This window comes from Geotrypetes seraphini, chromosome 7 (genome assembly GCF_902459505.1).
Source record: "Geotrypetes seraphini chromosome 7, aGeoSer1.1, whole genome shotgun sequence".
Classification (NCBI taxonomy): Eukaryota; Metazoa; Chordata; class Amphibia; order Gymnophiona; family Dermophiidae; genus Geotrypetes; species Geotrypetes seraphini.
The window spans coordinates 98,818,413-98,838,589 of NC_047090.1; the positions used below are offsets into that span (position 1 = coordinate 98,818,413).

Here is a 20,177-nt window from a genome sequence, read left to right on the forward strand (position 1 = left end):
AATCTGCTTGGTGACTTTGTCTCATGTTTTTGGCATAAACAAAAAAGTTTTGCTACCCTGTAGTTTTCCATCTCCTCCTCGGGGATGCAGCCATGAACTCATTCTACCTCATCTTTTGAGCCTTCAGTCTGCATATCCTCTACATAGTACAGCAGGTGATTGACTCCATTCTGCATAGCCACTTGTTCTTCCGCTTTCGCCAGACATATCTCTCTCTTGGCTTCTTTCAGTTTCACCCTGTAGTCCTTTCTGCACTCCTCTTCTTGTTTTTTTTTAATATTTCACGAACGCCAACTCTTTCGCCTTTATTTTCTCCACCACTAGTTTGGAGAACCATATCGGTTTCCTTTATCTTGTTTTTATTTATTTTCTTCACATAAAGGTCCATAGCCATTTTTATCGCTCCTTTCAGCTTAGACCACTGTCTTTCCACTTCTCTTATGTCCTCCCATCCTAACATCTCTTTCTTCAGGTACTCTCCCATTTCTTTAAAGTCTGTATGTTTGAAATCTAGGACTTTTAAGTATTGTGCGGCTGCTCTCCACTTTAGCCGTTATATCAAACCAAACCGTTTGATGATCGCTACTTCCCAGGTGAGCACTCACTCGAACATTAGAGATACTCTCTCCATTTGTGAGGACCAGATCCAATATCGCTTTTTCCCTTGTGGGTTCCATCACCATTTGTCTGGGATTCATTCTCAAAGGAAGGAGACACATCCCCTACAGTCTTCAGGAGTCAGCAAGGGACAGGGAACAGGAAGGTCATTTTAAAAAAATGGAAGAACAGAGATAAAAACAATAGGGAAAAAAAATGATGTAAGGCCATCCTGGCGGGTCAGGTGGCAAGTGTGCATTACTATATAAATGGCATCCAGCTTGATTCCTGAAGTGGCTGAAGTAGCAGAATTCACAGCTCCAAGTGGGGAAGTAAACATGGTCATTGCTTAAGGGTAAATACCTAGTAGCTAAACTAAACTAAACTAAACCTTATACCGCATCATCTCCACGGAAGTAGAGCTCGGTGTGGTTTACAAGAACTTAAAAATGAGAAAGGGTAGGAAAAGGTTTACATAAGTTTATAAATCGAGTGGAAAAGTAAGGGAAAAGAAATTACATGTTAGAGAAGAGCCAGGTTTTTAGTTGCTTGCGGAATAAATGGAGGGAGCTCAGGTTCCGCAGCGGGATAGTAAGGTCATTCCAGAGGTCATCATAGATTTTGAAAAGAAGTGATTTTCCCAGATTCAAGGTAGCCAGATTCAAGGCTCATGATTACAAGAATCTGGAAGGAATCCTGATGCATAACCACTGGTTGAGGACTGTAGCTTCAATAATCAAAGGACATTGGGGGTAGGGAGAAAGATACAACATAAGAGATACATTCCTGGCTACTTGCAATTCATGTACTACATTCAGCCCTGGTTCTCTCCTTGACCTGGAAGAACAAATAACCAATAATTGCCAGACCTAAATAAATAGAAATGGAGTGACCAATCTGACTCCAAACAGAGGGACCTGGATTTGATTCCTAGCCCAGGCTTTCCACTCCAGGGTCAGATAAAGCGGGGGCTGCCAAGATGATGGGGAAGGGAATCTGTCATGATGACCATGTTTAGAGTCCGTAATTACATGGTCTCAGGAGGAGGTCTAGCACATGGCCCCCAGAAACATCCCTGCAATGCCTGGACTAATTAATAGAAAAAAAATCCCCAAGTAGCTGCCAGATCCCAGCCCTGTTTCCCCATTTAGCTAGAAGCCCAAAGTACTGGGTAAAAACTGCCAGATCCCAGCCCTGTTTCCCCATTTAGCTAGAAACCCAAAGCACTGGGTAAAAAAAGAACAGCTTATTACTCATTCTTTGACCAAAAAACTGCAAAAAATACACAAATATATGTTTAAAACACTTATTTGTACCTGAAAAGTCCATGGATGCTATATAAACTATATGTAGGAGGGGGAGGATTAAAATCAGTAAAATGCTCATTTAGAGTCTGACTTGTTTTAAGCGAAACCATTCATAGAGCTAAGATATCCTCTTCTCCTCAGTATAAGGCCAGCTCTGGGAAATAAGAGAGCTCTGCAATCTGAGCTCAGGAGAATACCCTGTGATTTATCTTACCTCAATAATTTTTTTCAGGATTTGCCTAAAACGAAGGGTTAGGGCATCAGATTTTTTCTTCAGGAGATTGCGACCAGTTTGCGCACCCTTCAGCCGAGCCTTCATGATGGTCTGTGCCCTGTTTAACGATAAGAATAATTCTCTCTTTTATCAATATCTAATACTGACAACACTTTACTTGATAAAAGACAGAGTGAGAAGGTCTCCTATGTTTGCTTTTTATTGTCTGGCAATCCAAGGCTCACCATATGTAATTCATTTATTCTCCAAACACATTTAAGGATGCCAAAATTTAGACACCAAAATGCAGTGCATTGAGAACAAATTATATACAGTGGAACCTCGGTTTGTGAGTAACCCGGTTTGCGAGTGTTTTGCAAGACGAGCAAAACACTCAGCAAACTTTTGTCTCGCAAAACAAGTGTTGATTCGCTACACGAGCTCTCACTATGGTGGCCCAGGGGTGGGTACCTGCCTGTGGGTGCTGCAGCCCTTGTAACGTGGTGGCTTCCTTTCCCCAGGGACCCCATGCGGATCTCCTCCCTCTTCGGCCGATGTCTCTGCCGTTCACCAGCACCTCCCGGCTTCCGATTCAAAATGGCCATCCTCCAGACGCATGCGCATGATCTCTGAACTCCCCCTTCAAGCCGGCGCCGCTCCAACAACATGCACACCACGTACAAGCACGCAGGACGTCCTGCGTGCTTGTACATGGTGCACATGTTGTTGGAGTGGCGCCGGCTTGACGGGGGAGTTCAGAGGTCCTGCACATGCATCAGAAGGATGGCGGCCGGCTTGAATCAGAAGCCGGGAGGCGCTGGTGAATGGAAAAGGCATCGGCCGAAGAAGGAGGAGAGCCGCACACGGACCCCGGGGAAAGAAAGCCACCACGCTACAAGGGCTGCAGCACCCACAGGCAGGTACCCACCCCTGGGCCACCATAGTAAACCTTGGTTGTGGAACAAATTGTTTCAGTTTACATTGTGGCCTATGGGGACATGTGCTTTGATATACGAGTACTTTGAATTACGAGCATGCTTCTGGAACGAATTATGCTCATAAACCAAGGTACCACTGTATCTGCATCTGGGCGCCCAAACTCCCTAACAGATTACTAGCATAAGTTGGTGTGCCAATTTATGCCATGTCAATAGCAAATGTAATTGCATGCATCTAAATTTAGCACTTTAGTGTGTAAATGACAGTATTCTATAACTTATCTAGATGTTTGACACGCCAATGCCCTGCACATGCACCTCCCCCTGTATATTTCCCCTTGCATGTATGTGTTATGCGACTTGCGAGCTCAGCAGTATTCTATAATGTAAGCTCACACCTTGTGTGTATGTGTGTGAATTTTTAAATTTGGATGTTTATGCGATAAAGTTTTACATGGCTTGGCCCCAAGTTAGTTGGTGGACCATTTTACATTTGCTTGTCCCAGACATTTGTTGAGCACCCCAGCACTGTTTGTTTTTCCAATGGCAAGGGTTCAGGCTGCTAGCTGGGACACTGACTTTTTTTGATTGTTATCCAGTCCCACTTCTTACCTACATTTTGGAAATTGCTGAAAGTCTATCTGTAGGTGAAGTTTTTGGAAGACTGATTTTTGTATTTCACTGTAGATGTTCAGTTTTCTTTATTTGTTAAACTGCATAAAACTGTAAGATACTGTGGTATATAAATGGTATTTTATGTTATGTTATGAATGTTACATACACAAAGGCAAGAACAAGTGTTCTTCTTACATGCCCAAATTTATGCCTAGGATGCAAATTTGCATACCCAACTTAAAAAAATAGGGGCAGCTGTGTCCACAACTTTAATTTAATAACTAGCTATTAATTGGAATTAACATCCAAATATTGGCTTGAATTGGTGCTGATTGGCACCAATTAACATGTGCGTGTGCAATTGCCCTTAGTTGCTATTTTAGAAGCTGCACACGTGCAATTTCTAGGAGGATGTGGATGTGGGAGAGACATGGGTGGGTCAGGAGCATGTCACAGAGTTAAATGCAGTGATAGGTTCTCATTTACATTTTTTTTTAAATTCTTTATTCATTTTAAAACTGGCAAACAAGTGATTACTTACATTACTAATAAAATATACAGCACTTGACATTCTTATACATATAATCCATTAAAGTAGAAATTATAACCCTTTCCCCCCACCCAACAATTCTTCAATGAACTTTTCATAATACAACAGATATCCAATCATTAAATAAAAATATTAACCATCCAATTTCCCCCCTCCCCCCAATAAAATACATGTATCCATCAGAAAGGAAAACGATGTTCATTCATTACAATAATTCTCTAATGACCCCAGATCTTTATAAAGTTGTTATAATTACCTTTCTGTACAACAATTGCTCTTTCCATTTTAAAAATGTGACAAAGTGAATTCCACCAAAAAGAATAATTAAGATTTGTATAATTTTTCCAATTAGCTGTAATGTGCTGAATTGCCACCCCTGTCATTATTAATAGAAGTTTGTTATTATAAGATGAAATTTGACTTTTTTTCCTCATAGCCATGCTGAACAGAATAGTATCATAAGACAAAGCAACATGATTTTCAAGTAAACGGTTGACCTGCGACCAAATTGAATTCCAAAATAATTTAATATAGGGACAGTAAAAAAGTAAATGATCCAAAGTCCCTACTTCCAGATTACAATGCCAGCATTTATTAGACTTGGATCTATCTAACTTTTGCAAACGAACTGGGGTCCAAAAAACTCTATGCAACAAAAAGAACCAAGTTTGCCTCATAGATGCTGACACTGTACATTTACAGAAATGGAGGTATATCACTTGTTAACATCATCAAAACATTCATTGAGAAGGGAAGCAAGGGAGAAGCAAAGAGAGAGAACTGAATCAAGCACTGCTGCTGTAGTAATTCTGACATAAGCCAAAAAGCCAGAGGGGAAGTGTCCAAGAAAACTAAGAATGCATATTTTATTTTATGAATATTGTACAGAAGGGGTGCCCACACTTTTTGGGTTTGCGAGCTACTTTTAAAATGACCAAGTCAAAATGATCTACCAACAATAAAATTTTTTAAAAAACCACAAAGCACACTGTACGCATAGAAAATGTTAATTATCATTCCTATTCCAGGATTTTTTCAAAGAGGTCAAAGCAGATGACTCTATGCACTGTCACCTCAGTAACAACCATACAAAAATAGAAAAATACCCCCCCTCCCTTTTTACTAAACCACGATAGCAGTTTTTAACGCAGGGAGCTGCGCTGAATGCTCAGAGCTGCTCTCGAAGCTCATAGACTCCCTGCGCTAAAAACCGCTATTGCGGTTTAGTAAAAGGGGACCATAGTGTAAAATATACACAGCAAATATAAATTCAGACACATTTTGATCACTAAATTTAAAATAAAATCATTTTTCTTACCTTTGTTGTCTGGTGATTTCATAAGTTTCTGGTTGCACTTTCTTCTTCTGACTGTGCATCCAATCTTTCCCTTCTTTCAGCCTGTATGCTTCCTCTCCTCCAGACCTCATTCCCTCCCCCAAATTTTTCTTCCTCTCTCCCTGCCTCCCTTTCTTTTTTTCTCTCTTCATGCCCCTTTCTTTTTTTCTGTTTCCCTTCTTTCCTTCTGTCTCCCTGCCTGCCCTCTTTCTTTCTTTCTCCCTGCCCTCCCCCAAGCCACTGCCACTGCCATCGGGGAACAGGCCCCAAAGCCGCCGCCACCGCCCCAAGCTCTCCCTGCTTCCCTGCGTTGGGCCAACCAGTATTCCTCTCCCCGACGTCAATTCTGCCGTCGGAGAGGAAGTTCCGGCCCAGCCAGGCAGTGATTGGCTGGCCAGAACTTCCTCTTCGACAGCAGAATTGACTTCGGGGAGAGGAAGGCTGATCGGCTCGGTAGATCGCCAAGACAAAGTGAATCTATTACAAAGCCCGGGATGGGCTCCGCGATCGACTCACTTTGCCTTGGCGATATACCAGTCGATCGCGATCGACCTATTGGGCACCCCTGTTGTACAGCATGTTTTGATATTCATTCTGTAATCTGTCTGGTACAACATACAGATATGAATAACAGAGATAAACTCCAGTTCAGCAAGACATGTTAATATTTAGATGCCCTTGTAAACTGAACAATGTGGTTTAAAATAAAGTAAAATTCATCATGTTCCTATAGAAAAAACAAATCATACATTTTCCTAATCTAAGTCCTTTTTTTGTTAAGATCACTCTAATGCCTTTCTCCAGGAGAGGGAGCAGGTGAATTGAGACATAAGATTTGGCCTATGCCATTGAACAGGGCTCAGAGATAAGCAAGGAAGTTAGACATTTCACAGACCAGTGCTGACTGGCTTCTGCCTCTCGAAGGCCATCCAAAGCTGTTGGTGTCTTAGCTTACTCTGGCCCTGACCAAATCTGTGTGTACAAAACACAAAGAGTTTTGCATCAAGAACAGGGAAGTAATATTTCTTCTCTTCATGCCTTAGTCTAGCAGGAACTCAGGCTGACGACGAATGCCATTTTTACAAGGTAACAATACTACACAAATCTACAAAAAATACTGCTGCAAATACTTCAAAAGACACGAGAAAAAAGCACTGGTAGTCAATAGATTCTCATAGCAGGGTAAACAGTTCTCCAAGGATTTCATTTCTCTCTCAAAATTACATCTCTGGGAAAGTTCCACTTTAGTCTTCCAAAAGTAAGACAACAGTCCAATAAGAGAGGAAGCATTTCAATTATTAATTTGATTTATTAACGTAAAAATATACCACTTCATGCTTCCTTGAAGACAGGGCTTACAAATCTGTCCTGGGGCCCCCGCAGACAGCTGGGTTTCAGACTATCCACAATAGCTATACTGAGTTTTTCAATATGCAAATTTATTTTATGCATATTCATTGTGGATAAGGCCACATTAACTACCCAAGGGACCCTGAATAAAGCTTTGTGGATGCCTTCCCACAATCCAACAGTGTCTTTTTCCCCCTAACCCTCAGGCCAGCGGTGCAACCTTACTTCCTGGAGATAAAAAGTGACAAAAAGGTTCATGCTACTGCTGGCTCTGCCTTTCAGAAACAGAAGTGGTATCATAAGGGGCAGGACTAGTAGAGCCATCAGCAGCACAGATTTAAAAAACAGCAAAAAGGTATGACGCTGCCATATATCTGGGAATCAGTTGCACAGAGTGAAAAAAAGAAGATGCTGGGCAAAAGTGGGCTACATTGGAATCTTGTTAGCTGTGCTGCTTATCTGTAGCCTCTTAACTACTTGGACTCTTTGTGACTTTTATGTTTTAATATTTAAGACAGCCAAGGACCCTGAGGAAGGCATTTTTATTTTGCTGAAACACAGCCCGTGTTGGGTCATTTTTATTTTATATATTATTTGGTTTCTATCCTGTGGGTCACTTGTGAATGTATGCACCTTTTATGGATTGTTTTTAAGGTTATTGGTTTTATTTGGACGCTTATTAAACTACAAACTGATACATCCGATCTGTTCCACAATCTTTTTGGTTGTTTTGCTGCTTCATTTCCTTTGTGGAAGCTTTTGGTGCTATTTAGATTTTACTAAATTGTAGGCACACATATACCCAGTTAGACTTGTATTCTATAAAGGAAAGTAGGTGCCAATGTTCCTTTATAGAAAAGGCTCCTACCAGGCACCCTGTTATAAAACTTCCTTTCTAATGCATAAACTCCTATTATGAGACATAGGGATGGGTATAACTCCTTGCAGTTAATGCTGAGGTTGTACTTGCACATTAAATGCTAATATACTTTTGGAGGTGTATCTAAATGCATTCTATAGTATCAGTTGTTAAAATGGGATATGAATCATTTTTCTGTGTTAGCAGCATGGCTGCTTTCCCCAAAATGCTACAATCATCTTCAACAACTGACAGCTGTTAATACATGTTAAGAACATAAGAATAGCCTTAATGGGTCAGACCAATGGTCCATCAAGCCCAGTAACCTGTTCTCACGGTGGCCAATCCAGGTCACTAATACCTGGCCAAAACCCAAGGTGTAGCAATATTCCATGCTACCAATACAGGGCAAGCAGTGGCTTCCCCCACGTCTTTCTCAATAACAGACTATGGACTTTTCCTCCAAGAACTTGTCCAAACCTTTCTTAAAACCAGCTACGCTATCTGCTCTTACCACATCCTCTGGCAATGCTTTACAGAGCTTAACTATTCTCTGAGTGAAAAAAAAATTCCTCCTATTGGTTTTAAGAGTATTTCCCTGTAACTGTTAGGTGAAAAATATTAGTATGCATTAGTTGATAGTCTCCAAAATGTCCAAAAATGTTTGGAACACTTTAAGGGTGTTTGACTGAATCCTTGGGCATTACTTTTTAGTTTCATATGGCATTCTTCCCACACTTTCATAGATATGGAAAATATAATAGAGCTTTAGCAGACATTTTCCAGTTTGCTAAACAGGCATAAATATAACTTCCTTTTACTGTAGTAATCTAGTCAACAATATGACTCTTAAATACTATACTAACTCAGTCAATGACAGCTTTATTCCTTTCTTTGTCAATACCAGCCGACCATGAGAAAATATCTCTTGCCAGACACATTGGAAATAAGAAGCAGACTTTCAAAAGAGCACCAGATTTCCTTAGATAACTAGCAGAAAACATTTACTCAAGCATATTACAGCTACATTAACCAAAAAGTCACACTGCTTCTAAATAGCACAGCCACTGTTGAAGCCCATAGACATGACCTCTATCACCTTTTGTAAAAATTATGACTTTTACCAGAGGCAGTTGAGCCTAGACATCTTATGAAACAACCAAGAAAATTCCGAAAACTCTTTCAGTAGCAAGGGGGGATACCTGCTTCAAATGCCGCAATATGGAATCAGATTATAGATTTCCATATTTAGAAATACAACATTAAGAGAAGTTTTAGTTAAAAAATTATTATACGAGTAGAATCTATTACATAAGAAACTAAAACTGTGATGGGGTTAGCTTGAAGGCAATATGCTTTCATTAGTGCTGATGTGGGCATCATATTTTTATTGTTTTGTACTTGGTTTATTCCTTGGATCTTATGCTTTATACAGGGAAACTATCACATGAATATCATGAACTACTCTTCTTTTCCATATAATTTCAACTAAGCTGGCAGGAGGAGTAAGAACAACTTAACACTAAGCCAAAAAGAGGTCTGAGCATCGACTCTGCTGCTGACATACAACTGACCTTGAGCAAGTCAACTTCTTAGGCCTCAGTCAGAAAACTGATATTGAGCAACAACTAATTTTGTGATTAATGGGGCTTTGCTGAACTTGGTGATCCTTCATAAAAACATGACGGCAGATAAAAGCAGAATGGTCCATCCAGTCTGTCCCTTCACAGCATCCACAATCTCCTCCTCTTCCTAAGAGATCCCACACGCTATCTTGAATTAAGATACAGTCTTCGTCTCCACCATCTTCACCAAGTCTATCCCATGCATTTACCACCCTTTTGGTAAAGGTTTGGGGTGTTTTTGGTTTTGTGTTTTTTTTTTTTTACATTACTCTTGAGCCTATCACCTCTTAACTGCATCCTATGCCCTCTTCTTCATTTGAAAAAGACTCACATTAACGCCACGGAGATGTTTAAACGTCTCTATACAGAAATATATCAACAAAATGAACAATCAGTTTTCTTTGGCGTACTTTCAATTTGAAGTTATTACAAAGAACGCAAATGTTGAAAAGAAAAAAAAAGGCACAAAACAGCCCAACAGAATTTAACTAATTTAACCAATTACAGCATGCGAAATGAAATTACAGTTCTTCGAAATATAACTCATATACGTGGGGCAAAAAATGTTCAAAAAACAATATGGGAAACAGAAAGATGACATTTACGTGTTACACGTTCAACAAAAATTCTGACAATAAGTGAACGCGAAATGCCCCTAAATCTTCATTCTTCTCTTCTTCTAGGAGCGGGAGAGAGCCAAACACACCAGAATCTCCCATCCCTTTCGCTATGGAGAGCAGTAACAAAGGTTAACACTTCCTTTCACAGGACTTCCCCCCATTTTACTGGGGGGGGGGTCCGTCTCCTACTCACATTCGGGAGGGGAAGATCTCGATCCTGTCCTTGCCCGACATGTTTGCTTATTTGGGGGCTCCGTGATCTGACTGTCAGTAGCTCGAGCCGCGTTTAATTTAGACCTCTACACGCCGCAGGCTCAGGGCACAGCGTTCAAGTAAGGTCGCTCTGGGCGCCTAGGACTCTCCGGTCGCCTGCAACGCCTCTGCACGATCACGTGACACCGCCGGTCGCCACAGCGACGTGTCAGCTGACAAGCGCTTGCTTCCACTTCCGGGAGGCTTCTTCCGCTGTACAGACAGCAGTAGGATCTTCCTGTGGCTGGCCCGAGTTCACGGCACCTGCGCAGTGAGGGGAGTAGGAGCGCACGCTGATGAAACTTCCCGGAGCGTGGGAGAGTGATACCGGCGACAGCAAAAGTGCTTTTGGTGGTGGAAAGGGCGTGAGGCAGCCTGTAGGAACGGACAAAGGTGAGAGAGGCAGGGTGGTGGTTGTATTCCCTCGACTCGCCACTCTGTCCTGAGCCTTATGGTGAGGCCTGGCTGTAGCCCGGTGCAAGCGGAGAGGGAGAGGCCTCGGCTATGGCGGGACGAGGGAGGAAGAGAGGCCGGGTGAAGCTGGACTATGACGATTTAATTTTGCAATCCCTAAATATATAATTGCTATATTGGGTCAGAGCAGAGGTCCATATTCTTTTTCCAGCGGTGGCTAATCCAGGTCACAGGTACATGGCAGAATCATAAAAAGTACTATTGACTTCTAGGTTTAGGTAGTAGGTTTTGGGGGGGTGGAGGGGATAAGTTTAATTACCGCCAATAATGTATTCATACTTTTATTTTAAACCAGTGATGTTAACTGGCAAGGAGTTCTATTTGTTCTAAATGTACTACTTTTATAACTTCATGGTATGTGTCACCTAGTCTTTGTAACTTTTTAAAAAGAGTAAGCAATCCAAGGTAAGATTCATCTACTGTAGCTTTATGCTAAATCTCATGGAGTTAGTGAGTTTTTGGCACAGGAATAAGGAAGGTACTGTATGAATCTTGCCTTGATGAACAAAATTAATCACATAGTTCAACACGGACAAAAAATGGACTGAGTTTTGGAGAAGTACGTTTCAATTTGTATTTACCTGTTCCACTCCATTCAGGACTTTGAAGACCCCCTGTCATATCTTCCTCAACAATCTTTTAAGGTCCTTTTTGCAAGTTCACACAATCTGCATGTGATTTAACAGCTTTGAATACTTTGGGGTATCTGCAAATTTGATCACCTCACTCATTCCCAATTTCAGTTTATTTATAAATATGTTAAGTGTCTTCTCTAGTTCAGATTCCTATGGCACTCTACAATCCACCTTCCATTGAGAGAATTGACTATTTAATCCTTCTCCCTGTTTTTCTTTTCAGAAAGTTCCTAATCCACAACAGAATGTTGCTTCTCATTACCTGGCTTTTTAATTTTCTCAGAAGTATTTTATAAAATGTATTATATCTTATAATCTCCATTAGCATATTCTGTATAATTAGCCACTTTTATAAAGTGAACTGAATAGAATTCAGGAGGTTAAAGCTGCACAATTTTTTACAAGCAGTGTTTTTCTTCTTCAGCCATCAACATAAAAAACCTGCTTTAGGAACACTGTTCAGTCTCACTTGGTTCTAATTCAACAATATAATCAAAAAATTTTTATTGAATTTTTATTATTTAGATGCTAACTTCTTCCAGAGGTCCACCCTTTGTGATTCAAACTCTGCTTCCTCAGGTTTTGTTTTTTTTAGCAAGACCAATTCTTCAGACTTTGCTTGTCATGTAAGAAACCAGTGGGAAAAGATGAAAAACAGATCTACAGCAGGGATTGTGAGCGTATGAGGGTCCGCTGAAAAGTTCTCAGCCCAGCCAAGAAGAGAATGATGTGGAGCCATGAAACTTACAAGTTATTCCATACTTTTCTTGACACTTTTCATTTCAAAGGCCTAAGAACCAGGGGAACTGAGTTTAATTCCCACTGCAACTCTTTGTAACTCGGGGAAAATCACTTAATCCTCCATTGCCCCAGGTACAAAATAAGTACCTGTATATAATATGTAAAACACTTAATTGGAACCACAGAAAGTTAGAATATCAAGCCCCCTCTCCTTTACTTTTTGTTGAATTGGTTGGTGGTAGGGTCTTGTGAGTCAAGTTTTCTTGGGGGTTGTTGAACTTTATGTTGCATTTATAGGTGTATAAAAATGATTTTTTAATTGAAACAAATATTTATTTGGATTAATTCTACACAATTTTTTTCAGTAGTAGGTCAAGGTGAGTAACGTTCAAGTACAATAAGTATTTTCCTGTTCCCTGGCACAATACAGGGGTAGGTAAGAACTTAAGAATTGCCATACTGGGACAGACCGAAGGTCCATCAAGTCCAGTATCCTGTTTCCAACAGTGGCCAACCCAGGTCCCAAGTACCTAGGTAGATCCCAAGTAGTAAAACAGATTTTATGGTGCTGCTCATCCTAGGAATAAGCAGTGAATTTCCCCAAGCCATCTCAATAATGGACTACGGACTTCTATTTTAGGGAATTATCCAAGCCTTTTTTAAACCCTACTAAGCTAATCACATTCTCTAGCAGTGAATTCCAGAGTTTAATTACACGTTGTGTGAAGAAATATATATATTTTTTTTTATTTCAATTTTTATCCCGTTCTCCCAGAAGCTCAGAACAGGTTACAAATTGACATTCACAATGGTTTTGAAAACAGATTAGTCATGACAACAAATGGTTACACTGTAGACAATCAAAGATCTTATTTTAGAGCAGACTGGTCACAGCAAAGAGTACTTGGAGAAGTATATTGAGGAAGCTAGTTATTGATGGCCCGATTGACGGAAGAGGAAGCTATTTACTGCTCTACTGAAGGTCATTAGTGAGTCTAGTGACCTATTCTAGGTGGGTAGTTGGTCCCATAGCCATTTTCTTTGGTTTGTTTTAAATCTACTACTTAGTAGCTTCGTCGCATGCCTCCTAGTCCTAGTATTTTTGGAAAGAGTGAACAAGTGATTCACATCTACCCTTTCTACTCCTCTCAGTATTTTATAGACATCTGTCATATCACTCCTGAGCCTTCCCTTCTCCAAGCTGAAGAGCACTAGCTACTTTAGTCTTTCCTCATAGAGAAGTCATCCCAAACCTTTTATCATTTTCGTTGCCCTTCTCTGTATCTTTTCTAATTCCGCTATATCTTTTTTGAGATACGGTGACCAGAACTGCATTTGAGTACCGAAGTCAGTTCTGGTCACTTTATTTCAAAAAAGATATAGTTGAATTAGAAAAGATTCAAAGAAGAGTGACCAAGTTGCTAAAGGGGATGGAACTCTTCTCATATGAGAACAGGCTAAAGAGGTTAGGGCTCTTCAGCTTGGAAAAGGGATAGCTGAGGGAAGATATGATTAAAGTTATAAAATCCTGAGTGGTGTAGAATGGGGTACAAGAGAATTTGATTTTTTGATTTGTTTATTTTTCTTTTACTTCAGCAAAAATGACAAAGACTAGGGGGGAAGTTAAAGGGAAATACTTTAAAACCAATAGGAGGAAGTTTTGTTTCATTCAGAGAATAGTTAAGCTCAGGAACACGTTACCAGAGTATGTGGTAACAGCACGGTAGCATGGAATGTTGCTACTAGTGCTGTGCGACTCACAATTTGAATCGATTCACCGATTTAGTTTGGCTGAATTAATTCGAGTCAATTTGTTAAAAAAAAAAAAAAAATCGGACTCAACAATTCAGGCACTGTGGGGGAGGGGACAGTTTGCCCTGCTTGCAGACCATAAGGGGTGCTCCCGGGGTCGGTGTCCAAACTTCTTTTCCATCCAATGACAACAGCCTTTACCCAGGTTTGGTCCTTCCACTCTGCCCGGGTTTGGGCCTTCCTTCGCGGAAAAAAGAAAGTAGGCAGGACCAGCAGAGAGGAAGGCCTGACACCAGCATAGCATTGAGTTGTGAAGGTTGCCAACAATGAGAGAGACCCATTTGGGGGGGGGGTGGTAGAGAAAAGCTGCATCTGATTGGGAGGGAGGGGTAAGGAAGAAAGCTGTCCAATTTAAAGGGGGGGGGAGAAGGGAGAGGAGAAAGTGATACCAGACCATGGGGAAGGAAGGAGAGATGGAAAGGGAAGAGAAAGATGCTGGGGCATAGAGGTGTGAAGGGAAGGAGACAGATGCCACACTGTGGGATGGGGGTGGACTAGAGGGAGAGGGTGCTGGCCACATGGAGTGAGAGGGGGGGACTGGAGGGAAGAGAGAGAGTAAAATCCTACTTTGATCTAAAGTAGCCCTGTTTTCTGCAAGAATCGTATTTTGTTGAAATATTGAAATGATCTCTGAAGTAGGTTTTAGTTAATCTCCATTTTTATTGCTAGTGATTGATCTGTGCATAGACAAACTGGATTATTAAGTGTGCAGTGTAAGGACATCTTGTATCTTAACTGCATGTCTCAACTTATGTTTTCTAATATTGAATATAGTAACTAAAGGCTGCTACCATATTTAGGCCCCTTGAAATATCATTAATTATTATGTCCTTAATGATATTGGTCCATATTGATTATTGTTGAAAGTGCTATACATTCAAAATATGTCAATTTGATACCATGCTTTGCAGATCAATTAGTAACTCCTTGCTGCTATTGTTGCTCCCAAAAATGTGTAAATGATTTTAATAACAACTTGCTAGGTATAGTTTCTGTTTGCCATGTACAGTTAGGTGCAAAATGGAGGAAGCTTTTGTTGAAAAGGACTTTATTGTTAAGATAATTCTGAAGTATTACTGCAGATGTTTAGGGTGGAATATTTTCTTTCTCATTTTAGCATGCCTGGACTCAGCTGTAGATTTTACCAGCACAAATTTCCAGAGGTAGATGATGTAGTGATGGTGAACGTGCGCTCCATTGCAGAAATGGGCGCTTATGTCAGCCTTCTAGAGTACAACAACATCGAAGGTATGATCCTACTCAGCGAGCTCTCCAGGAGACGTATCCGTTCCATCAACAAATTGATTCGTATTGGAAGGAATGAGTGTGTGGTGGTCATAAGAGTTGACAAAGACAAAGGTAAACAAGAAGAATTTGAAATTGCAGTAAACATATTATGAGCAGTCATGTTAAACAAGCAAAACAATGGCATGTGCTGATGACTTGATAATTGTGTGCTAATAGGCATTCATTGAAGTTTGTGCACATTTTAGACACCGAGATCCACGCATAAATTTTACATGTGAATCTGAAAAGGTACAGCAATAGGCAGATCAGGGGCATTCCTTGATTTTGTTTCCAGTGTTATAGAATTCAGGGGGATCCATGCATAATTTAGGTACGAAATTGTACATCAGGTTTTAGTTGGTATAAATCCTCATTCCCAGAACTGGGTAGAGATTCCAGCACCATATGTGGTATCTCTCTGCCTTTTTGTAAGACTCTATATGCTCTTGTAAGATTCTATACGCTGTATCCCGGACCTTTTGTAAGATTCTATATGTTTTTTGTAAGTTTCTATATACTGTTTCCTGGACTTCAACACATTGTAACTCGCTGATTGTCCAGCTCTCTTCGGTGTGAACCGCCTAGAAGTCTCACGACTATGGCGGTATAGAAGAATAAAGTTGTTATTATTATTATTATTATTCTGTGAGTATAAACAGCACCCAACTGTGCACCCTTTGTAGAATAGTGCTTGGTGCTAATTTTTATCGGTGCCAAATTTGGGCACCATTTAGAGAATTGACATCATAATGTAACTTGGTACTTGTCTCACATTCTAGTACTCAGGTGTCATAGAACTGTGTTAAATATAAGTACAGATATCTCAAAATTCTACAGTTAAGGTGATGAATAACAATTTGCATACAAATTTTAATTTGAAAATTGTCACCTAAATTCAAAAGACCAGAGACCAAGAAAAGTTTTAATGACCACAAATGTAGAGACTGGGATATGATATTAGCCAATGATAAAACTGGTACAGTAGCAGTACCTGAAGGATTTCAAGGAACATTGGACTATTCTAGATTATATTCAGAAAATGTAAGAATACAATAGTGTTTTAGAGTGGGTGGAATGTGATTGTAATTCTGGATACAAATGAAGAATTAAAAAGTAGCTCTCTGCTCTTGCTAAAGTCTAAAAGGTTGTTAGGCTTAAGTTTGTCTTAAGTAAAGAGCTATCAATGGAAGGGTTACTGAAAGAGTCATAGATGGTATGTAATTTAATATCATAAAAATTGCCATATTGGGACAGACCGAAGGTCCATCAAGCCCAATATCCTGTTTCTAACAGTGGCTAACCCAGGTCCCAAATACCTAGTTAGATCCCAAGTAGTAAAACAGATTTTATGTTGCTTATCCTAGGAATAAGCAGTGTATTTCCCGAAGCATGGCCTATGGACTTCTCTTTTAGTAAATTATACAAACCTATTTTAAACCCTGCTAAGCTAACTGATTTCCATGACACACACAAAAGAGTGTACACGCCAATAGGACTGGGACAGATGATTCTTTATTTACTAAAAAGACCCGACACTGCCAATGTTTTGGCTCTTGGCCTGCATCAGGAGTCTCTTAAGATGTCTTTCATACAAATTTTTTACAAAAGTAGTCCCTATGTTAATTTAGACCAGGGGTGCCCAACGCGTCGATCGCGATCGACCAGTAGCTCAGGAAGGCAACGCGAGTCGATTGCGGAGCCCATCCCGGGCTCTGTGATATACTCGTGTTGCCGTCCTGATCTACGGGCCGATCAGCCTTCCTCTCCAGTGTTCTCCCTAGGGCCTTTTAGCTGGGCGGTTCGCCCAGCTGTCATCTTCCGCTGCTGAACATAAAAAAAAACCGGCTTGGAGATTTCAGCCCGTAGCAAACTTATGCTCCGGGCTCTAACGTGCTTCTCTTCTCTTCCCTCCGAAACCGGAAGTTATGTCCGGGGGGGGGGGGGGAGAAGGGAAGCCGGCACGCACATGTTGAGAGCCCTGAAGCAAGCGTTCGCTACGGGCTAATGCGGGAGACAGGTTAGTGAAGCATTTGTTTTTCTTCCTGCCGGGTCCTGCCTACTTTCTGTTTCCGCGAAGGCAGGACCCGGCAGCATTTCCCCCAATAGGTTGATCACGATCTTGGGCTGATCAGCCTTTCTCTTCCCGACGGCAGAATTGACGTCGGGGAGAGGAATGCTGGTTGGCCGAAGCAGGGAGAGCTTGGGGCCTGTTATTGGTGGCGTTTGGGTCCTGGTCCCCGATGGTAATGGCAGTGGCAGTGGCTTGGGGGAGGGCAGGGAGAAAGAAAGAAAAAGGGCAGGCAGGGAGACAGAAGGAAAGAAGAGAAACAGAAAAAAATGAAAGGGAGTCAGAGAGAAAGAAAGGGCAGGGAAGAGGAAGGAAAAGTTGGGGGAAGGAATGAGGTCTGGAGGAAAGGAAGCATACAGGCTAAAAGAAGGGAAGAAAGATTGTATGCACAGTCAGAAGAAGAAAGTGCAACCAGAGACTCATGAAATCACCAGACAAGGTAGGGAAAATGATTTTATTTTAAATTTAGTGATCAAAATGTGTCTGAATTTATATCTGCTGTCTATATTTTACACTAAGGTCCCCTTTTACTAAACCGCAATAGAGGTTTTTAGCGCAGGGAGCCTATGAGTGTCGAGAGCAGCGCTGGGCATTCAGCGCAGCTCCCTGCGCTAAAAACTGCTATCGTGGTTTAGTAAAAAGAGAGGGGGGTATATTTGTCTATTTTTGTATGGTTGTTACTGAGGTGATAGTGCATAGAGTCATCTGCTTTGACCTCTTTGAAAACCCTGGAATAGGAATGATGATTAACATTTTCTATGCATACAGTGTGCTTTGTGGTTTTTTTTAATTTTATTGTTGGTAGATCATTTTGACTTGGTCATTTAAAAAGTAGCTCGCAAGTCCAAAAAGTGTGGGCACCCCTGATTTAGACCTTCTGCAGACATTTGATGACTTTGTTCATATAATCTTCTTGACATTTGTATGGCAGGAAAGGGAACTCCACTACAAGACCATGGAAAGAGATTCCAGGTATTATGACTAGCGGATTTCACTACTGTCCTTTCAAAGACTCCTCATCTGCTCTATGATATTAAGTCACATGCTCTTTGATATTAAGTCCCCACAAGGTCTGGGATCTCCCACTGGTCTACTTCACCTTCCATTTCAAAGGGCACAACAGAATCTGGAATCCCTTGTGGTCCAGAGGTATGGCGGGCTGGAGCAAGCTTTTTGCACTCCTGCCTCATTGCTAAACCAGTCGCTGCCATGAGTTATGACTTCAGCTGTACTGAGCAGGAGCGCGCTTTGGCGCTGCAGGGCTTCCTGAATGGCTCCCACGAATTCTCGCGAGGCTGCAGCCATTCAGTGCCAAACAGCTTCCTGAATTGCTCCTGCAAATTCTCGCGGGACTCGCTGTAGCCATTCAAGGAAACAGCTCAGCAACGAGCAGCAGCACCAAAGCGCGTTCCTGCTCGGTACGGCTGAAGCCAGAACTTGTGGCAGCGACCGGTTTAACAGTGGGGCAGGAGCGCAGAAAGTTCACTCCAGCCCACTATACATCTGGACCACCAGGGATTCCAGGTACGCAGTAGAGAGGATGTACAATGGACAGGGCAGGGAGACAGAACAGGGTGCAGAGCCTGGCAGCCTGGTGGAGGCCTGCAACAACTCCAGGAGGGGGGGAGGGAGGGCGCTGGCCTGAATATAAAACAAGACCCCCCCCCAAAATCACGGTTTATATTCGAGTATATATGGTAGTCACAAAAAATTCATCTTAATAAATAATAAAGCCATAGAAGCTCCTATTGAAAATTGGCAGTCATCTGAGTGTATATGGGTGAAAACTGGTGGTCAGATTATAGGGTAGCCACCTAACTACTGAATTTCTTCTGTGCTTAAGGTTTCTGGTAACTGGAACAGACCAGACTTCAAAAAACTCGACACAGAAGGAAGGGACGGGGCATGAACATGAGGGCACTAACTTGAGACGTAGGAGGGAGGGAATAGAAAGGGAGAATTGATGGGCATGAGTGTGTGAATGAGAGATGGTGCACGTGGGGAAATGAAAATTGGGCAGAGAGAAGTGATGAAGGCATGCATGAGGAATAGAAGGATGAGAGGAAGAAATGTTGGATATGGTGGTAGAGAGAGCAGATGAAGGGGATGCAAGGGGGAGGAATGTTGGACATAGTGATGGAGGGAGAAATGTGGTATTGTGCTGAAGAGGGGTGATAGAAGAAGAAATGGGCATGGGATTTGTGGGAAGTGGTGAAAAATGCTGCACGTGATCCGGGGGATGAGAGAGGGAGAAATGTTGAATGTGGCAGTAGAGGGGGTGGGAGAGATGCCTGGATTTGTCAAGATCGATGGACAGTGAGAGTGGGGGGAGACATATTGCCAATAGGGGTGGAGGAGAGAGGAAGAAAAGTTGGACTCATTGAAGGACAGAGAGTGAGAGATGTTGGTTGGGGAAGGAAATTGGGTCCGGAGGAGAGAAAGCGTACAAAAGGCAGAAAGAAAGAAATATTGGAAAAATTTAAAAATAAAATCCATTATTTCTCTTTTTCTGCCTCCTCTACGCTTTCTCTCCTCCAGACCCCATTCCCTTCCCCAATCAACATCTCTCTCTCTCTCTCTCTCTGTCCCTCCATGAGCCCAATTTTCCTTTCTTCCTTTCCCCACGTGCACCATCTCTCAACCACACACTCATGCCTATCAATTCTCCCTTTCAATTCCCTCTCTTCTGTGTCCAATGTTCATGCCCCTTCGCTTCATTCTGTGTCGAGTTTGTACCCCCTATCTGCCTTTCAGCTTTGTCCCAAAATTAAGTTGCACGCTGGGGCTCCCTGCCTGCCCAGCCCAAACTCCCCCCCTCTTCTCCCCTCCCCCAAAGTCGACTCAGCCATAGGCACCGCCAAAGATCCCTGCCTGCCCCACCCCCGTCCACATGCATC

General features: G+C 41.7%; 2 protein-coding genes across 2 annotated transcripts in view; one reads left to right on the plus strand and one right to left on the minus strand.

The window, feature by feature from the left end:
* Positions 1 to 10,395, minus strand: part of ATP6V1D (ATPase H+ transporting V1 subunit D) — a 48,577-nt gene extending 38,182 nt beyond the window's left edge. Inside the window, exons 1-2 of the mRNA XM_033952176.1 lie at positions 10,205 to 10,395; positions 2,119 to 2,236 (exon numbers count right to left, since the gene is read on the minus strand). Coding sequence (XP_033808067.1) covers positions 2,119 to 2,236; positions 10,205 to 10,245 — 159 coding nt within the window. The 5' untranslated portion in view covers positions 10,246 to 10,395. The remainder of the gene's footprint in view (positions 1 to 2,118; positions 2,237 to 10,204) is intronic.
* A 107-nt stretch (positions 10,396 to 10,502) lies between these two features.
* Positions 10,503 to 20,177, plus strand: part of EIF2S1 (eukaryotic translation initiation factor 2 subunit alpha) — a 64,175-nt gene continuing 54,500 nt past the window's right edge. Inside the window, exons 1-2 of the mRNA XM_033952174.1 lie at positions 10,503 to 10,656; positions 15,043 to 15,284. Coding sequence (XP_033808065.1) covers positions 15,044 to 15,284 — 241 coding nt within the window. The 5' untranslated portion in view covers positions 10,503 to 10,656; position 15,043. The remainder of the gene's footprint in view (positions 10,657 to 15,042; positions 15,285 to 20,177) is intronic.